The sequence below is a fragment of the Prionailurus viverrinus genome, chromosome D4 (assembly GCF_022837055.1).
Source record: "Prionailurus viverrinus isolate Anna chromosome D4, UM_Priviv_1.0, whole genome shotgun sequence".
Lineage (NCBI taxonomy): Eukaryota > Metazoa > Chordata > Mammalia > Carnivora > Felidae > Prionailurus > Prionailurus viverrinus.
In genome coordinates this window covers 89,061,833-89,081,367 of record NC_062573.1, presented here as the reverse complement: position 1 = coordinate 89,081,367, position 19,535 = coordinate 89,061,833, and the positions used below count along the sequence as shown (strand labels likewise).

The 19,535-nt window shown below is 59.5% G+C and overlaps 1 protein-coding gene across 1 annotated transcript in view; it reads right to left on the bottom strand.

Moving 5' to 3' along the window:
• HMCN2 (hemicentin 2) overlaps nt 1-19,535 on the bottom strand; it is a 145,571-nt gene that overhangs the window by 7,316 nt on the left and 118,720 nt on the right. Inside the window, 15 exon segments of the mRNA XM_047830705.1 lie at nt 371-608; nt 1,427-1,548; nt 1,648-1,785; nt 3,440-3,589; nt 6,027-6,296; nt 10,053-10,134; nt 11,375-11,565; nt 12,538-12,672; nt 13,708-13,921; nt 14,762-14,952; nt 15,435-15,569; nt 15,914-16,048; nt 16,297-16,404; nt 17,949-18,113; nt 18,863-18,984. Of these exon segments, the coding sequence (XP_047686661.1) occupies nt 371-608; nt 1,427-1,548; nt 1,648-1,785; nt 3,440-3,589; nt 6,027-6,296; nt 10,053-10,134; nt 11,375-11,565; nt 12,538-12,672; nt 13,708-13,921; nt 14,762-14,952; nt 15,435-15,569; nt 15,914-16,048; nt 16,297-16,404; nt 17,949-18,113; nt 18,863-18,984 (2,396 nt within the window).

The following is a 19,535-nucleotide window of genomic DNA, read 5'->3' as shown; positions in this document are numbered from 1 at the left end:
CGGCTGCCTGGGGCGGGGGGGGGGGGCTCTGGTGCAGGCACCCTTGAGAAGGGGGGGCATATGGCTGGAGTCTTGGACGTCAGCTTGGGGGGTAGACCTGGACCTTCCCCATGGGGCCTGGGAAAAGGCTCTGGGGGGTTTGAACAGGAGCGGCCGGAAGAGCTGTGTCCCCGCTGGGGGTGTGGATGGTTAGACAGGACCAGGGACAGGCTGGAGATGAGTGGACAAGGGGGTGAGCTGTCCCAGTCCCCAGTTTCCGGTCCGTGGTGAGAGGGTGCAGGAGGTGGGGTGTCACCTTGGCTTTCAGCCAGGTGCATCGGGGGCCCCCGGTGGGTGTCTGGGGAGTGGAGACGAAGGACGGGGGCCTCACCAGCCTGCAGGGCTGCGGTCAGCTGGAATTGCAGGGCCTCGGCCTTGGGGTCGAAGGCCGAGCTGATAGCCGAGGCCCGCAAGCGCTGCACCAGCTGGGGCTGGAGGCCCCGGGCCGCATTGTACTGGATGCTGTGGTTACAGCGCAGGAACGTGGGAAGGCCGTCCTGCAGGAAGTGCTGCGTGGAGCCCACGAAGAGACGGCCGGGCCCCACCTGCACATACTGCTCCTCGAAGTCCTGGAGGAGGGGGGAGGAGGGGTGGAGGGGAAGGAGGGGGGGTAGGGAGAAGGGTGGGGGAAGAGGGGAGAGGAGGCAGAGGAGGGGGAGGAGGGGGAGGGGAAGGGAGAAGAGGAGGAGGGAAGAGGGGGAAGGGGGAGGAGGGGGGAGAAGGGGTGGAGGGGAAGAGGTAGGGGGAAGGGTGGGGGAAGAGGGGGGAGGAGGCAGAGGAGGGGGAGGGGAAGGGAGAAGAGGAGGACGAAAGAGGGGGAAGAGGGGAGGAGGGGGGAGAAGGGGTGGAGGGGAAGAGGTAGGGGGAAGGGTGGGGGAGGAGGCAAAGGAGGGGAAGGAGGGGGAGGGGAAGGGAGAAGAGGAGGGGGAAGAGGGGAGGAGGGGAGAGAAGGGGTGGAAGGGAAGGAGGGGAAGCAGAATGGAGAACAAGGGGGGGCAGGAGGAGGAAGGGGAAGAAGGGGGAGGGGAGCAGGGGGAGGGGGAGGACGAACGAGACCCAGAACGTCTGAGATTTCAACTTCCAAGGGGTAGGAGCCTTAGCCCCTCATTCAAGGGGCCCCGGGTTGCTGGAGGTGGAAGCCTGGTAGGCCTGTCACCTCTTCCTCTAGCCGGTTGGGGACCCTTGCGCAGGTGGCTTCCCTTTGGTTTATGAAATGGGGAGGACGCCTGTCCCCGAGAGGCTGGACCCAGGGCACCCTCCCACTGGGCTAAGTCCGGGCCAGGCCACGCCCCAGGCCCCGCTTGGGGTGTCAGGAGGGGACGCCTGGGGCAACACATGCCATTCGCCCCCCCCCCCCCCACCTGCACGCCTCGGGGTGCGTCCCCACCTGCGCTTCAAGATCTGCATCAGCCAGGCTCCCAGGGACGATGCCACTGACCACCACGTCAAGGAGCAGGAGGCCGTCGGGATCCAGGCCCCTGGCCTCCTGGGTCATCGTGAGCAGCTCGCCTGTAATCCCCCCCCACCCGGCCTGGAGTCACCACGGGGGAGAGGCCCTGGGCTCGGGCCTCAGCCGCCCCGGCCCCGCGGGAGGAGACCCCTGCTCACCCGTGGCGAACTCCACGTGCGACTTCTGCAGGAAGCTGCCGCCCGTCAGAGAGTGGCCGTTCAGGGCGTCTCCAGTCTCTCCAGCCAGGGCCCAGTAGACGGGGGCGACGGTGACCAAGAGCACGCGCATCAGAGGCCCTGGACGGGGTGTGCACGGAGGCCGAGTGAGGGACCGATCCTGAGGGCCGCCACTCCCCCGCTCGAGGTCGCTCTGCAGCTTCCTATTGCCCAGGGAGGGCTGGGCCCCCTTCCCTCCCTGTCCAGGACCAGCCCCGTGACCACCCGGGTCAGTTATTGGATCAGAACCTGGGAAAGGAACCTGGGAAAAGCAAACATCTAGTCTGTGGAGCGGTGTTTGAAAACTAACAAAATACAAAGCAGGGCATGGGGGTTGGGTGCCCGGGGGGCTCAGTCAGGTAAGTTTCTAACTCTTGATTTCAGCTCAGGTCATGATCTCACGGTTCGTGGGTTCGAGCCCCATGTCGGGCTCTGTGCTGACGGTGCGGAGCCTGCGTGGGATTCTCTCTCTCTTCCTCTCTCTCTGCTCCTCCCCCACCCCCCTCAAAACAAATACATAAGCATTTAAAGAAAAAAACCCAAAAAACGAGCCAAACGAAGAAGGGCACGTGACTTGCTGATACTCAATTCAGTTCCACGAATCCTGAGGGTGACTGGTCACCCCCGAGCCTGGGATGTATGTGCTGAACCAGGTTGAAAGTCAACCAGGTCTCCTCACTCGCAGACGCCTCCCGGAAGAGGAGGGTCACTGAGTTCTGAACAAAGGGCCCCAAAGTGGCTCTGGATGTGGATTCTCAGACTTGCGCGCGCTGCCCAGCCCTCCTCGATGGGCCAGGGGTGCCTCAGTCCGGGGAAGGGGGAAACCCCACTCGCTTGGGGGGGTCAGGGATGGTGGAGCTTTTCAGAGAAACAGCCGGCTCAGGAAAGAGACGTAGGAGGAGCCACACTGGGGGCAGCAGAACCTTCCCAATGTCTCTGTGCCTGTTTCTCTGCACAGGGGCTGGCGCAGCGGGCCTGGGGCCGGGTGCTTCCCCATGGCTCCTGCCTCTGCAGCTGGATGAAGCACTCACATCTGGGCAGTCACGCTCACTTCACTCTGTGCTGACGACCCGCCTGGAGGGACCCCGAGCCTAAGCTCCCTGACCCCGCACGGTTCACACAGGCCTGTGGTCAAGGGCAGCTCTGGAGGAAAGGCTTTTTAGCAAAGATCCCATCGGCGCCGCCCTCTCCCTGCTCTGGACCCGCAGCGTCCCCTTGGGAAGGGCGAGGCCGCAGGGTCTACGACATCTCTCCGGAACATTCCACCTGCGAGGGCACACTGATCTATGAATCCGTTTGGAAGTGGACACTGCCTGGTTCTCTGGGCCCTCTGGCTAATTTTATTCCCCTCCAGCCCATACCCCTTACTCGTGACTAGCGATTCCTTCTTTTTCCATCAAGCTCTTACCCTAACGTGCGGGATGGGGCGGGGGGGGGGGGGGTGGAACCTCATTCAGCAATCAGCGATTTTGAGAATCGTTATCTGACAGCATTCGTATATCCCGATTATTTCACACTCTCTGGGTCTGATTTTTATTTCGTTTTGTTGGGAGGTAGTGGGGGTGGGGAGGAAGTGGCCTGCACCTCAATCCACTTTGGTTTCGACTTGGGTCTCAGGGGCGGTCAGAGTTTTCCTCCGGCAGTCGGGCCCTGGGCAAGCCTCAGAACACACGCTTTGCTTCCGCCTGGAGTCGGAGGGGCCCCGGTGCAGGAAGAGGCTCTGGCCCCCGCTTACCCACGCTCGCAGGGATGTGGCTGATGCTGCTCCAGATGGTGGTGACCCCAGAACGTGCCTCCTGGCGCACGCTGGTGTTGAGGGTGGCCATGCCAAATTCCTGGCCGTTGATCACCCCGGATACGCCGCCCCGGCTCCCACGGGGCTCCCCTGTGAGGAGGGAAGGGGACGGCAGTGACTTTATCCACCTCCACACCCTCAGCACGAGCAGGTACTGTCACCCACTTCATGGAACAGGAACGGAGGCTCAGAGAGCTCAGGTGGCTCGCCCAAGGCCACACAGCTCACGGGTGACGGACTCGATGCCCGGGGGGTCCTGGCTCTGAGAGACAGGGAGGCTTTTTGGAGCAGACCTGCACTGGCACGGGGCTAGCTTCAAACAGTGGCTCTGCTGTCACCTCCCTGGAAATCTGGGCAAGTCGGGCCCCCAAGACGCACTTGAGCAAGGAGGTGGGACCACAGATGTGCCAGAGACCTGTTGGGTTCTAAAATGCCAGCTGCTCATGATGGCGGGGTCGGCACGCTGGGGGAGCCGGGGCACCAGGCCAGGGACAGCATGCCGCCACCTGAACGTCCCCCATTCCGTCAGTGGCCTTGGCGCCCTCCGCCCTGCGGCTGGTTGGGCCGGGGTGGGCCGGATCCCTCACAGCAGCCAGGCGGGTCTGCAAGCACCCACGCTTTTCAGGACTAATCAGACGGATGGTGGGGGCACAGAGGGTGCTTCCTCTGGCTAATGGGCCAGCTGTCCTGTCTGCACAGATGGCATCCTGGGGGCTGAGAGACAGAAGCTGGCCTGCCTCCTCCCCCCACCAGCTCTCTGGGGAAATTAACAACCAATTGCCCATGATCTGTCGAAAAAATAACATAAAACACTCAACGGCCAGGGTCCTTAATGGGCAAATCAGGGGGCTGGTTAATATTGGATTCCGGGAAGCAGTGTCATTTACCCAGTCCAGAGCTGGGGCTTGATGAGATCTGATGCCCATCTGGGATGTCTCTCATCAATATCTGTGGCTCTGGGGTTTATAGGGGGACAGGAACCGGCCATGAACCTACCCCCTGGCTTCTCAACAAGGGGAGGAGGAAGAAGCTGGGGTGCAGATAAGAAGCAGCAGAATGGCCCGGCAGCTTTCGAGGGGGACAAGAAATTGGAGGCCGGGAACGACGAGCCACTGTCAACTTTCTCAGCCATGGGATGACTCAGCAGGCCTCTTGCCTCCCACGAGGCCAGGCTGGGCGCCACCCAGGCTGATGGGAAACGAGGAAGAGAAGACAGCGCTCAGAGTGAGGGAGCCTTCGAAACCTCTGAATGCCTTTTACCTAGCAATGCCCTGTTGGAAGAACTCAGCCCGTAGAAATATTCAGGCCAGCGGACAGGGGCACACCACAGGGTAGTTTTCAGGGAGGAGGGTGGGGGGACTGGGAAAAAATAAAAACAAAACCCAAGCCCGTTGCTTATTTAACAAAGCCATTTGCGGGGCGCCTGGGTGGCTCGGTTGGTTGGGAGTCGAACTTCAGCTGAGCTCAGGATCTCACAGTTCGTGGGTTCAAGCCCCGCATCGGGCTCTGTGCTGATGGCTCACAGCATAGTACTTTGCTATGGGCGGCCCTGAGATACTCAACCAGAAGCCATGTGCAGAGCGCTGTGGTTTAGGGCGTGAGCTTTCCAACAGGAGAGGGTAAGGACGGGACCCAGCTCTGAACTAAAGGGAGGAACCGCTCAGACCCGAGGCAGCGCGTGTGGCCGGGCGTCAGAGAACCGCTGAATTTCTGGAGCCGTGTGCATTGGTCTTTTGTCCCTGTCCGCAGGAGATGAGGTGACCAGGGGCCACAGAGGGTCCCACAGTTGGCTGGCGGTGGGGTTCAAGTGGGTTTGCAAGCGGCAAAGTGTCGAGACCCCGCTCCGGGGCTGGAAAGGTGCCCTCTGGAGCAGCGAGGAAGTAATCTGGCCTTGGGGGCGGTGATAGATCAGTGATGGCTGTCACGGCCAGGGACAGAAATCCAAAGCCACAAATATGGCGTATTTGCTACAGAGACACTATTAACTTTCAGAAATGAGACTCAGTGACTATCCGCGATGCGGTCGGAGTCGTTTCACGGTGGTTCCTCGGGATAGTCCTTTTCTCTGTTTTGAAGTTTGGCCCCAGGGAGGAGGGAGCTGAACGGCGAGGCCCGGGGTGGGGGGTGGGGGGTGGCAGGTGTCGTAATGCGAGAGAGCAGCATCCGTCACTGTCCACCCACCATGGCCTAAGTCACAGACTTTTCCCAGCAACCCCCAAAGTGGGCACCAGGGCACCTGGTTTTATTCTGCCCACTTCACAGCGCTGTGGAATATCCAGAGAGAGGACACTGTCTGTGCCGACACGAGCGGCAAACACTTAGCATCTCGGAGCCTCAGTTTCCCCAGCTGTAAAGGGCAGGGTGGGTAAGGTGACCCAAAAGGCCTTTTTCCTCCTAAGTCTGTGATTCTAAGTGAAGGGAAGAGTCGGGGGGGGGGTGGTGCTGGCAGGACAGGGGGCCACGTCCCCCCCACGAAGCAGGAGATCCCGCCTCTGTCCACAAAGGTCTGAGCGGGGACACCCCGTACCTCTCACGGCCAGGACCGCTCGGGCCGTGGCAGAGCCCAGAAGGTTGTGAGCGACGCACTCGTAGATGCCCGCGTCCTGGGCCTCCACTCGCTGCAGCCACAGGCCCCCGTCGGGCAGGGTCTGGAGCCGCCGGCCGGCCCGCACGGGCTGGCCCGCACGCAGCCACTCCACGGTGGGCACCGGCTCTCCCGAGGCCTGACACTGTAGGGCCACGTCGTCCCCAGATCTCGCCGTCACGTCCCGGGGCTCCACCCGGAACACCGGGGCGCCTGTGGGAAGCCCAGGGCAGCTGTTAGGAACGTTTGGTTATTTTCGTATGTTCAGCTGCTGCTTGTTCATTCAGACGGCTTAGAAAATGCAGAGGTAGAAAGGAGAGAACAGAATCACAAGTGCACATCACATCCCATCGCCGTTCTGAGTATGCCCTTCCAGACACGGTTTCCGTAGAACATGACTGCATTGCTCGTAGCTGCTTCCTTCCTTCCTTGTTCACCCCACAATGAATCCTAACTACCTTTCCATGCCCTGAGATACTCGTTTTCAGTGCCCCCTTTCGTTTGGGTCCCTCACGGGGATGCTTCTAACGATGCCAGATGGGAGACGGGGGCCCCGTCACCGACCGTGGGTGAGTCTCACCAAGTCTCTCCCTGGCCCTCCGTTTTCTCGCCTGAGAGACGGCAATCCCTGTCCGCCTGCTACCACAGACCCTCCGAAACGGCTGGAAAGAACACTCGTGATAGCATTTTGGCTTCTCCACGCGTCCCAAACCATAGCATTCTGATCCAAGAAATCCCTTTCCGTCTTAAACCCCCCGAACGTAATCATGTCTGCAAAGATCCCTTCTCCAAATGAGACCACGTTCTCGCCTGGGAGGCGAGGACACGGTCGCTCAAATGTCGGGGGGGGGGGGGGCGCTTGTCAGCCTCCCACGGCCAATGTCTCCTAACGCCGAGCACATGCCTATCGTGTGGCCCGGCCACTCTCGGACGGACACCCGAACGGAAAGGTGCCTGCGTGACCGCCAAAGGCACGCGTCACCTGCCGAAGCAGCGCCGTCCGTAACTGCCCCCAAGCGGAGGGGGACCATACAAACCGTGACATGTCCGCACAGCGGCGAGCCATACCGCAACGGGGACGACGGGGTGAGCCACTTCCGCGTGCGGGCTCACGCGGCGCCGTGCGCAAGAAGCCGGACACGAGAGCGCACGCGAGAGGGTTTCGTTGCAACAACGGTCAAAAAAATAAGCAAGAGCTGGCCGTGGCCGCGTGAAGAGGTCAGCAAATGCACGACTTGACAGAATTATCCAAGCCAACTATTTCAGGGCTCTGGAAGTCAACGGAAGGCAAGCCACAAATTGCGAATCATTGGCCCACGAAAAGCTTCCAGAACTTTGGGCGAGAACAGTGGAGGCGTGTGGCCTGGGCCTGCTCCCATCCGCCACCCCTACTCTGGAGCTGGGGGCGGGGCTGGCAGTGAGACCCCAGCTTTTGCTATCACAAGGGGCCGATCCGATTTGCGGGAGGAGACGATGCAGGGGTTTTGTGGGGGGAGGGGCAGAAGCGACAGGAAGCAAACAGGGAACTGACGCCTCTGCTGGCCTGCGGAGACCAGGGGACCAGCCGGCAGCTTAAGGAGAAGAGCCTGGAAACGAGGGAGCCCTGGAAAGGCCAGACGGGGTCTCCACACATCCCTGGCTGCTGTGGACAGCGTGCACCTGTGCGGGGATCTGGGCGGGGGTGGGCCAGGAGGAGTCAAGGCCGAGGTCCCCTCAACACCTGCCCCAACTCTGACTCACCCAGATGCTTGGATGGGGGGTGGGGGGGGCGAGGCCTTAGTTTCTTGGCCCTTTAACCGTTAGCAAGTTTGACCGGGGTGCGTCTTGGTGCAGAACTTCTCCGGGTTTATCCTGTTTGCGTTTTGCTCGAATTTTGTAGCCCTACGTCTTTTGTGACAACTTTTCGGCTCTGGCGTCTCTGGGTATTTTCTCACCCCTTCCTCCTTTCCTTCCGGGACCCTAATGCCACGATGTCAGATCTCGGCTTCATCCCACACTGGCTCTGAGGCTCTTCTGGTTGTCCTGCTCGAGTCCGTTCTCTCTCTGTGGTTCCGACTAGGCGAATTCTATTGTTATGTCTACAAGTCACTAATTCTTCCTTCTGTCCTGTTCATACCTGTTCACACCCATCCACTGAGGTTTTCATTTTATGGAAGTTGGGTCCTAAGACTTCCCTTTGTTTTTTCTTCATAGCTACTATTTCTTAAGATTTTAAAAAAATGTGTATTTATTTATTTTGAGAGAGAGAGAGAGAGAACACGCACAGGGGAGGGGAGGGGAAGAGAGAGAGAGAGAGAGAGAGAGAGAGAGAGAGAGAGACAGAATCCCAAGCAGGTTCTGCACGGTCAGTGCAGAGCCCAACGTGCGGCTCGAACTCCCAAACCGTGAGATCGTGACCTGAGCGGAAATCAAGAGTCAGACGCTTAATGGACTGAGCCACCCAGGCGCCCCCATTTAACCATTTTTTAAGTTGTACAGTTCAGTAGTGTGGAGCACGTTCACATCACCGCCGTCCATTTCCAGGACCCTTTCGTCTTGGAAAATTGAAACTCTAGATCCATTCAGCCACGTCTCCCCATTGCCACGACCCCCGCCCCGCCGGCCGCCGCCATTCTGCTTTTCGTTTCTACGCATTTGACAACTCTGGTCACCTCACAGAACTGGAATCACACAGCGTTTGTCTTTTTGTGACTGCCCTCCTTCCCCTGACGACCTCAAGTTTCGTTCATGCACCAGGTGTCAGAATTTCCTTCTTTTTAAAGGGTGAGTAACATTCCAGGGTACGAATGGGTGAATTTTGCAGCGTATATATTGACAAAGCTGTTTTTTGTTTTTGCTTTAAAGCGATCTCTATGCCCAACATGGGGCTCGAACTCACGGCCCCAGGATCAAGCGTTGCAGGCTCTGTTGACTGAGCCAGCCAGGCAGCCTAAGCTGTTATTTCTTTTAAAGGCAAAACCCTGGGGGCGCCTGGCTGGCTCAGTCGGTGAAGCACTGGACTCTTGACTTCGGCTCAGGTCATGATCTCACGGTTCGTGGGATGGAGCCCTGTGTCGGGCTCTGTGCTGACAGTACGGAGCCTGCTTACGGTTCCCTCTCCACCCCCCTCTCTCTCTGTCCCACCCCCGCTCTCGCACAGGCATTCTTTCTACCCCTCTCTCAAAAAAAAGCAAAACTCCGGACAGGGTAAGTTACCTGGGGCAGGGCATTGACTGGAAAGGGGGTACAGATGGAAGTGTCTGGAAGCTGGCAGTATTCTGTTTTTCTATTTTTGCTCTGGGTCAACTCGGTAGGTTCACATTATAAACATACATTGACCTGTTCACTTCTAACATGTATTGTCCCTATGTATGTTAATCTTCAGGAAAAAGTTTTATTAAACACTTCTAGGCGGTTTCACAGCATTACTTCGAGGCTCAGACAGTGCTTTGTAATCTGCAAGCTACTTGGCAAATGCAGGAACTGTCCCTGCGATCTTGTTGATGGTTGTGAGTTTGAATAAATGGGTCCCCCCCGGGGTTGGCTGTCAGGTCCCTGGCTATTCATTAGCCCTCACCCTGCTCCCCATTCCCCAACTGGGGAGCCATTTCATAGGACTTCAATTGTGTTTTCTGAATAAATACTTGTAAGAGAGTTCCAAGTCCCTGGCCCTGCCTTTTTTAAGTTTGTTTATTCATTTTGAAAGAGCTGTGCGAGCAGGGGAGAGGCTGAGAGAGACGGAGAGAGAGAGAATCCCAAGCAGGCTCTGTGCTATCAGCACAGAGACAGCCGCGGGGCTCGAACCCACAAACGGTGAGATTGTGACCTGAGCTAAAATCTATACAGCCAGACGCTTAACTGACTGAGCCGGCCAGGTGCCCCTCTGTCCTCCATTCTTGTCAGACAGCCGGGGACACGCGCCGGGCGCCCACTCTGCGCTGTCCCCCCCGCCGGGGCCCAGGGGAGGGGGAGGGGGAGGCCGAGACTCACTCTGCAGCACGAGGGTCACCACTTTCTCCACTGCGCCCATCTCATTCTCCGCCAGGCACTGGTACCGACCCGCGTCGTCCATCTGCAGGTGGTGGGGGGGGGAGAGCCGGTGTTCAGGGGACCAGGAGGAAGGGGACCGCGCACAGTGAAGGACCATCACTCCGTGGCACGTTCCTGGGGATTCCTTAAAAACCAGGGGTCTGTGGCGAAGCAAGTCTGGGAAACACGGAGTCGAGACGACAACCCGCTTCTGGCCGCAGGATTCCTCGGGGTTCTTATGGTGCTGGAGCGTGCAGCGAGCCTTCCAGAAGGGAGACAGTTTGCAGTGTTTTCCCGGCTTAGTGAGAGGGAAGCTTTTCCCACGGGGCACGCACCACCCTGGCCACTGGGGAAACTCAGGAAGAACAAGGCTCGGCTTCACCTCTGAACGGCAGCTGGGGGACGGGCTGAGGCTGCCGTCTACACCCAGGAGGTGACGGCCTGGATGCTGCACCCAAGGGGCCTTGCCGGGACAGCACAGCATGCAAGTAAGAGTGGAGATTAGGGGGTCAGATCGGGATGGGGCCGAACCCTGGCTCCGCTGCTGACCACACCCGACTCGTGACCAGTACACCGTGTCTTTGGAGCGAATCATCTCCCCGTCGCCAAATGCGGATCGTAACCGCTAAGAGCAGCGGAAGCATTACAGGAAATCATGCTCGTCGAAGCCAAAGTACCTGCCAGTGCCTGGCCCGTGGTAGACACTCGGGTCACCTTAGCGGGCAAGATCGAGGGCCCCTAAGAAGAGCCTGACGGGACGGGACTGTGGATTTCTGCATGATCACTGGGACCCGGGACACAGGAGGGGAGGTGAACGGGTCTGGCCCGAGACCCAAGGCTTTGTAAACAGCACGGAGCAGGGGTCAGGAGAGCTGGGATGGGGTCCTGCCTTGGGAACTTAACTGTTGTGGGCCTCTCTGAGCCTCAGTGTCTTTATCTGTAAAATGGGGCACTCTTACTGGTCTCCTCTGCCCCATGGGGCTGTTAATAATATTTATTGGCATGACCCGGGGGCCAGTCACTCTTGAATACCGGTGTGGGTCATCTCGCTGATTTCTTACTGTAAACCTATAAGGGAGAAGCAACCAGTAGCCCCGCTGAATGGCTGGGGTGACTGAGGCACAGAGAAAAGTCACTGGCTGGAGGGCACTCTAGTTTGTTGGGGGGGAGAATCTGGGAGGTGGGCAGGACAGTGCTTTGCAGACTGTAGAGGACGGTGGCCAACACTAAGAACCCTCCCAAGCCATCGCAAAAGGCTGCGGTTGTCCTGGGTGGCCCCTTGCCTCTGTCCTGTGGATGGTCAGCGAGCCGTTCTGCAGCCGGTGCCGGAGACGGCTGCCCCGGAGCGGAAGGCCGTCTTTGATCCAGCGGATGTCGGGCGCAGGGGCTCCACGGACCACGCAGTCCAGCTGGACGCTGCTCCCCACGGGCTCCACCAGGTAGGAGAAGGCCTCCCCTTGCAGGACAGGAGCTTCTGCTCGAGGTGACATCAGACAAGAGGTCAGAAAGGTTCCCTCAAGGCTCAGCCTCCCAAAAGCCCATCCCCAGAGGGGATCCCCATCCGGCATCCCCAGAGGGGATCCCCATCAGCGATGGCAGACAACTTCCGTGGCACGGGTCAAACGAAACAGACTGCCGGGAACGCCGATTTGAAACCGAGTGGGAACAGTGCCGTGATCGACTGGTGATGCCTGAGACGGGCCCAGGAATGGCAGGCAGTGTGAGGACTGTCATATGCTTGCCCGCCTGGATGGATCATCCCAGCTGCAGGGTACCTGCCGGGGACTTTGGACAACAAGGACTACCTAGCCACTGGGACACAGCAACACTAAGACGTCCCCGATCCTCACTTCGTGCAAGCGAATCCTAAACCACTCTCGGATGCCCCGTGTCAGTTTTCCAGGCTTGCTGGTTTCCTGAGCTCGAAACCGGCCGCGGCCGTGTCCCGGTGCCTTGGGTGGCTCGTTCCCTTCCGTCACACTCTACCCCTCCCATCCTGAAATCAAGCAAACTAGGTCATGGCATCTCGGAGGGTTAGCATGCTGCTCTTGACCAAGCAGGGCCCTGGGGGACGACTGACTGGTAGGCTGGCCAGCTCCAGGCGTTTTTCTGCCAGGACACCTCGGTCCCCGTGCCTTCCTTCTACGCTGGCACCGTGCAGGTGACGGCGGTGTAGGCCAGCGGGTCAGATCTCACGCTACCCGCGGCCAAGTCATCTGGGGAGCCGAGAACAATACTGATGCTGGGGCCTCACCCCAGGGAGGCTGGTTTGGAGAGTCAGGGCTGGCACCTGGGCCTCAGCCTTTTATAAAGTCCCCCAGGGCACCCCAAGCCACAGTCAGGGCAGAGGGTTACTAGTTCAGAGGCCAGGAGATCGATTTCTTAGAGAAACTAACAGATTGGGTCTAGTGGAGGTCTCAAGAAATCCACACGGCTCACGCCCTACCCTTCACGTGGACGAAGCTGACGGCCTGCACGCGGCCCACTCTGTTCTCGGCCCAGCAGACGTAGGTCCCGCTGTCCTCTCTGGTGACTGCCACCCGCTGCAGCGTGCTGCCCCCGTCCTGTTCGGCCACCCCCTCTGGTGGAAAAAGAGATGCCCCAGAGGGTTCTGAGCCCAGGGTGCCAGGGACCTCCTGCCTCGAACACTTAACCCGGGCCGGGCACCCAGCAGGTGTTTGACAAAGACACAGAAAACAGGTGTCTCTTCCCGAGGGTGGAAGCCTGACCACGGCAGGCCCATTCACGGCAGGCCCAGGCCATGTTAGAGGATGCGGCTGAAGGACCAGCCTTCTGCAACTTTCAGGCCCACACCGCGAGCTTGCTGCGGGGCTGAGGGTAGGTCTTTGGGGGCCTATTAATCTGCGCTTCCTGCATTCAACCAGTTGGCCCTCAGCACCCCTCTTATCTCCATTTTGAGACGAGGCAGCTGGGCTCAGAGAGGCTGAATCACTCCCCCAAACGCCCACCCCAGGAGCTGGTGGGGTCAGGGCGAAGCCTTCTTTACAGGTGCACGGAGGCGAGCTTCCGCGCCCGGACTCCGGTTTAGGAGCGCCTGAAAACACCATCTTAAAAGTTTTGTATTTTATTTTTTAAAAGTAGGCTCCACGCCCAACCAGGGGCTTGAACTCACATCCCTGAGATCAAGAGTCACACGCTCCTCCGACTGAGCCAGCCAGGCGCCCCTGAAAATATCATTTTGCGGTGGAGGGGACTCAGCCATTCGCCAGTTCGGCAGACATTCATCGAACACCCACTCCAGACCCTGTGCCCTGTGTGGGCCCCGTGCCTCCCTCAACATCACGTGGGGACCAGGAAAGGGGTCTGCCGAGGGGCCCAGCAGTGCTGGGGTGTGACACGTGCTCCCTCCCGGGCCCTGAGGTCTCTGGGGCTGAGTCTTTTCTGCAGGTGGCTTCTTGTCAGGTCTGACATGTGACTGGTCACATATGGCCACACCTGTGTTTGCTCGGTGCCCCCCCCCGCAGAGGGCCAAGTCTGGAGACCCAGCACCCACCAGGCTGACGGACACCCTCTTCCTCTCTACTAGGCGGGGTCTCCCCACCTGTCGGCCCTCCTCCCAGGAGACCCCCACCACCCGCTCCCAATAGGCCCAGACCCGTGACAGGTCGGTCGTTGACGGTCCAGCCGATGCGGGGGGTCGGGCTGCCCCGGGCCGCACAGCGAAGCCACAGCCTGTCCCCGACGCGTAGGCTGCGGTCCCCGGGCAGGGTGGTGAAGACGGGCAGTGCCAGGATGGTGAGATGAACACGGTGGCGGGCGCGGCCCGCCGTGTTCTCGGCCACACACGTGTAGGTTCCAGCATCCTGGCCCTGCGGGCAGAGGAGGGGTCGGCCTGAGAACTGCCCCCACCCCCAGCTCCTAGGGACCCATTCTCCCCGAGGTCCCCTCGGAGCGTGCAGCCCAGAGAGGTGAAGTGCTTTGCTCAAGGTCACACAGCTCCAGTAAATGGCTCCCTTTCACCACCGCCCCATGGCCCCCCTTACAGCCTTCATGAGACTCCGCGAAGGTCACCTGCACCAGCTCATCCATGCTCCCATCATCCCTGAGGTCCTGTGTCTGGTGCCCTTTGTACAGAGGGCTCAGCCAAGCTCTGAGAAGTTCCACGGTGCTCTCTGGCACAGCTAGCTCACTCACCACTGTCCGAGGACCTTGTGACCCTGCCCTGCAGCAGGTGTGTGCCCTGAGCAACCACCCCCACCCCGGCTGGAGAGGCGCCCATTTGTAATTGTGGAACCCCAGTGCTGTCAGAGAAGGTGGGCAGGGCTCCCACCCACGCCCCTGGCTCAGGTCAACAACAACGTGTGGTTGAGAACAACCAGTCTGGGGACACAAAGTCATCTCTGTGTCCCGTCCCCCACCCCACCCCATCCAGGGCTCCTTCTCTCCCTCAGGCATTAGCCACTGAGGTCCAGGTTCGAATCTTGGTTCTGCCTCTCGGCAACGGCGTGCCTCGGAAAAACTGGATACGCTCTGAGCCTCAGTTTCCTCATCTGTACTTGGGGATTATGGTACCTATTTCCCCAGATTCCTGGGATTAAAAGCTGCATAGTGCTCAGCGTGGGGCATGACTAACGGGGTGCTCGGCCGGCGTTTTCCGCTCCTGCCGTTACCATTAGACCCCTCGGTGCTACACAGGGAGGGAGCCACACCTCCAAGTTCTTCACCAGCAGCTCCCCAGAAGGCTGGATGGTGAACTTCCCCTCGGCCCCAGACACAGGCTGGCCATCTTTTTCCCAGGTGATGGTGGGCTCAGGACTGCCGCTGGCCCAGCAGGGCAAGAGGACGTGGGAGCCTTCGGTGGTGGACAGGTCAGGGAGGCCGGTCTTGATCACGGGCGGGACTGTGGGGGGAGAGAGGTCCGCTTGGGGGTGAGGGCGGGCTGCCCCCGCCCCAGCGCCCTTGGCAGTTGGCACGCCCCTCGCCCCTTCCTCCACCGACCCTGTCACAGGCCACGGCCCATGGTCTGGACCGTTTGGGGACTGCTGAGTTTGGTGAAGCTGTGACGGGGTGATCCCAGTGCACACACACGCACGCACACACGATGACTAAAGGGACAGAAATGGCTATGGTTGCCGGAACGCCGAAACGAGTGAGGGAGGCCCAGACCACTGGCTCAGCAAAGGTCAGAGGAGGCAGAGGGACCCGAGGCACTCTCTAAAGGCAGACCTTGGGCACAAAACGGGAGAAGGCGTTTTTTTGTCTCACTTCCTTCTCGAGCACAAGCCAGGCTGGCACGGGGGAGGATGCAGGGACGTGTCCTGCCCGGGACGCCAGTGCCCCTAGCTTGCCGGGGTCCACCTCAGCCCCCTTCCCTGGGCCCACCTTGCACCACCAGCCGTGTTTTCCCGATAGCACTGCCTGCGCTGTTCTGGGCAATGCAAAAATAGTTCCCGGAATCCTCCGGGCTGGCGTGGATAATCCGAAGCTGTCCACCGGGTAGGATCTGCGTACTCGCTCCTGGATTTGTGGGGGGGGGGGGGGGGAGATCGGGGGTTGGTGGCTGAGCCAGCAGGACCACCGAGGAGAGCAGGAGGGCCATGTGGACTGTTCTGTTTGACCAGGTAGCAAGTGACTCGTGGTCACAGGGTGATGGGGGCGGACAGAGACCCGGAGTCCAGCCGGCTTGCCTCGCTCCCCAGCCTCCCAAGTCAGCCACCGAGTGCTCCAGCAGAGTCTCAAGCTCTGGTTGGTGAACAGAGACAGGTGGGCAGGAGGGAAAGCCGGGCCAGGGCTTTCTGGGAGCAGGAGGGAGGATCCCGGGCCCGGATGATTCTTCCCTTCCTGGTGCTGGGGAGACTCACCTGCGGGAACGCTGAGCCCCTCCTTCTGCCAGGTGATGCTCGGCTGGGGGATGCCCGAAGCCACACAGGAAAGCAGTACCTCCTCGGCCACCAGTGCCCGGACCACGCTGGGCAGAGGCTTCACCACGGGGGAGGCTGCAAGGGAACGGGGCGGGGGGGGGGCACCGAGGTCCCTGGGGATGCCTTCAGAGAGAGAAGCCTCTAAAAGGACCAGGGGATTCCCGAAGTCTTGGCACTGGAGGACAGAGGCGGGCTGAGGTTTTTTTTCCACAGAATCCCATCAGGGAGGCAGAGCAGAGAGGCAGGTCGGGGCGCCTGGAACCCGGGCCCCCCGCACCCCCGCCCGCCTGCCTCCAGCTCTCCACCTGCTGGGGGGCCCTTACCTTGCACAGCGAGGACCACATGCTTGTGGGCCACGCCCGCAGAGTTGCGGGCCGTGCAGGTGTAGCGGCCAGCGTGGACGGGGAGGGCCTGCCCGATCTCCAGGGCACCTGTGGGTGGCAACGGGGCCCGTGGAGAGGGGCGAGGGGACTCAGGACGGACGTCCCTAGTGACGGCTGGCAGGGCTCTTACATCCCCCCCACCCAGGTGTCTCTCTATTGCTGGCCACTCGATCTGCCTCCCTGCCCGTTTGTAAGCAGCACCGGAAAACCTGGGTTCTGGGCCTGCCTACGCTCCCTGTCTGCAGCATAGCGGTGGGCAAGTCCCTTCTGCTCTAGGGGCCTCAGTTTCCCCACGTGCACAGGGAGGAATCAGACAGGATGGTCTCTCGAAGCTGCAGGCTGGGATGTTCCAGGATCCGCCGCTGCCCTGCCCAGAGTCCCTGGCCCACCGGTAGTTCCTTAGACCCTCACCCTGCTACCCGTGCCGTGTTCTGCTCAAAAACTTGCCTCCTCCGGGCAGCCTCCCCAGATGACTGCTTTATCCGTCCTCTCTTTACCTTTTCTTTCTTAGTCTTGGCTGCTCAATGAACACCGTCTGAACCTTCCTGGACCACCCCAGCCCCAGATAGAACCAGAACCTCAGCTTCTTGTACGTGACGGGCTTCCCCGTAACTGCTGGTCAGAAGAAAGGGTTCTGTTTCTTCAGGAGAGTTTGAAAACCGCAGATCTGGCCAGCGGTGCTCAGACCTCACGAGTTCACCAGCTAACCAACTAACACATAAATGCCATTTGGAGAACCCCCGTAAAGTTGCCAACTTTTAACTTGGACGAGCAAAGACGTTTCCAAATCACCCATCTATTATCACCTTGATCTCACGGAAGAAAGGAACTTCCAACACTAAAATAGCAGGGAAAGCATAATTGCAGAAAGCCTGGGTGGCTCGGTTGGTTGAGCGCCTGACACCTGATTTCAGCTCAGATGGTGATCTCAAGGTTCACGGGATCGAGCCCCGCGTCGGGCTCTGTGCTGACAGCTCGGAGCCCAGAGCCCGCTCTCTCTCTCTCCCTCTCTCTCTCAAAAATAAATATTAAAAAAAATTAAAAAAAAGAAAAGCATAATTAAAAAAATTTTTTAAAACATTTTTATTTATTTTTGAGAGACAGAGAGAGACACAGCATGAGCAGGGGAGGGGCAGAGACAGAGGGAGACACAGAATCCGAAGCAGGCTCCGGGCTCTGAGCTGTCAGCACAGAGCCCGATGTGGAGCTCAAACCCACCTGCTGTGAGATCGTGACCTGGGCTGAAGTCGGATGCTTAACCGACTGAGCCACCCAGGCGCCCTGAAAAGCGTAATTTCAGAATAGAGGAAAATCCTTCCAATGAGCTCAAACCCGCCTTACGGAAACTCTCACGTAGCTATTAATTTCCTCACTTTGCCACGGAGCGGCACTGATCTGTCAACTATCATCAGAGAACCACTGACAAATATCAATGCACTAGTGCGTGAGTGGGGATACTAAGGCCCAGAGAGGGTGAGGGGTTCCCCTAGGTCACACAGCAGGGAGTGGCAGAATCAGGCCGGGACTCTCCACTGCGTTCACACCCTCGGCCTGACGCCCCGTCTCTACCCTCACGGCTCACCCCTACTTACCGGAAGATGTGACACGATAGCCACTCCCCCGCATCCCCAGCTGGGCGCCTGCCTTGCTCCAGGACACGACCGGGGCCGGGACACCCGTGCTGTGGCACGTGAGGACCACGGGTGCCATCTTGGTCACGGTGAAGTCTGTCTGGTCGTCAGCAATGGTAGGGGGCACTACGATATAAGACAAGGCTTGAGGCCCCGCTGAGGTCCACTGGGGGAACACGTAGTCATGGGGCCAGGTGAATGACAACTATCAACAGAGACTAAGACACAGGTGACATCAGTGACAAAGGGCCGGGGTGGGGGGCAACAGAGAGAGGTCACATTCACCCGCTTGGGAGGTATTTTTTTGCTGGGCTTTGGGGGACAGTTACGAACTGCTTTCTGTAGGGGTGCCAGCTAGGCATCTCCGGAGGGTTTTACAAGAGAAGGGAGCTTCGTGGGAGCTCAGAGTTGGGGACACCACATAAGGCCTCCAGGGGAAGTGGCATTTAACCTGAGACCCGAAGGAAGAGCAGGGTTGGCTGGGTGAAGGGCAGAGGGAACAGCATGTGCAAAGGCCCTGAGGTGAGGAACCAAAAGCTAAGCAGCATGACGATCCCAGAGCGAGGCGGGCATTGGGTAAGCTGAACTTCGGGTGGCTGGGCCAGCATGCACGGGACCCTGTGGGCCCAGGTGACACCCTGCATTCTATCCTGAGAGCCGTGGGCAGCCGTGAAGGGAGGAATTTTAACCAGGGCGATGGCAAGGTCAGATCTGGGCTCAGAACATTCTGGATTGGGGAGAGGCCTCTCCCGAGAGCTCCTAAGTGCCACGAACAGTGCTGGGGCCAGGGTTGCGTCAGCGTGGGTGCGTGGGATCAGGAGACGTGCACACTGTGTCTGTCCTGTTTTCTGCCTCCTCCCTCTGCTCCAACTCACCGTGAACGGTCACCTGGTAATGCCTGCGGGCCTCGCCCACCTCATTGCTCACCACGCACTCAAACTGGGCTGAGTCCTGGGGGCTGGGAGCTGCCAGGAGCAGGGCGTTGGAGGGCAGGAGCCTGGGACGGACAGACAGACAGATGACCGCTAACCAGCTGGCCTGGCTGACCGGAGCTCAGCCTGTGCAGCAATCTGGATGCAGGGGACTGGGGCGGGGGGGGGGGGGGGGGCGGGTCTCCTGACTAATTTCCCCTCTGGTGTCTGGCCCCCAGCCCCGAATGTAGAAGTTTCTTCTAGAAGTTTCTACGCTTACAGGTCTGGCAGTTGGGCTCGTGGGCAAGTTTAATTGTTACCCCCGTGGTTCTCTATGTCCCTGCACACTTTCTGTAATCGGACACCTTCCATAACAGCGACGGTATCCAACTCCTTAATCGGAACAGCTCGGGTCTGTTGAGCACGTGCTTTAAATTTTTCTTTTTAAACGTTTATTTATTTTTGAGAGAGCCAGAGACAGAGTACGAGCTGGGGATGGGGAGAGAGAGAGAGGGAGACCCAGAATCCAAAGCAGGCTCCAGGCTCTGAACTGTCAGCACAGAGCCCGGCGTGGGGCTTGAACCCACGAACTGTGAGATCACGACCTGAGCTGAAGTCAGCCACTTCACTGACTGAG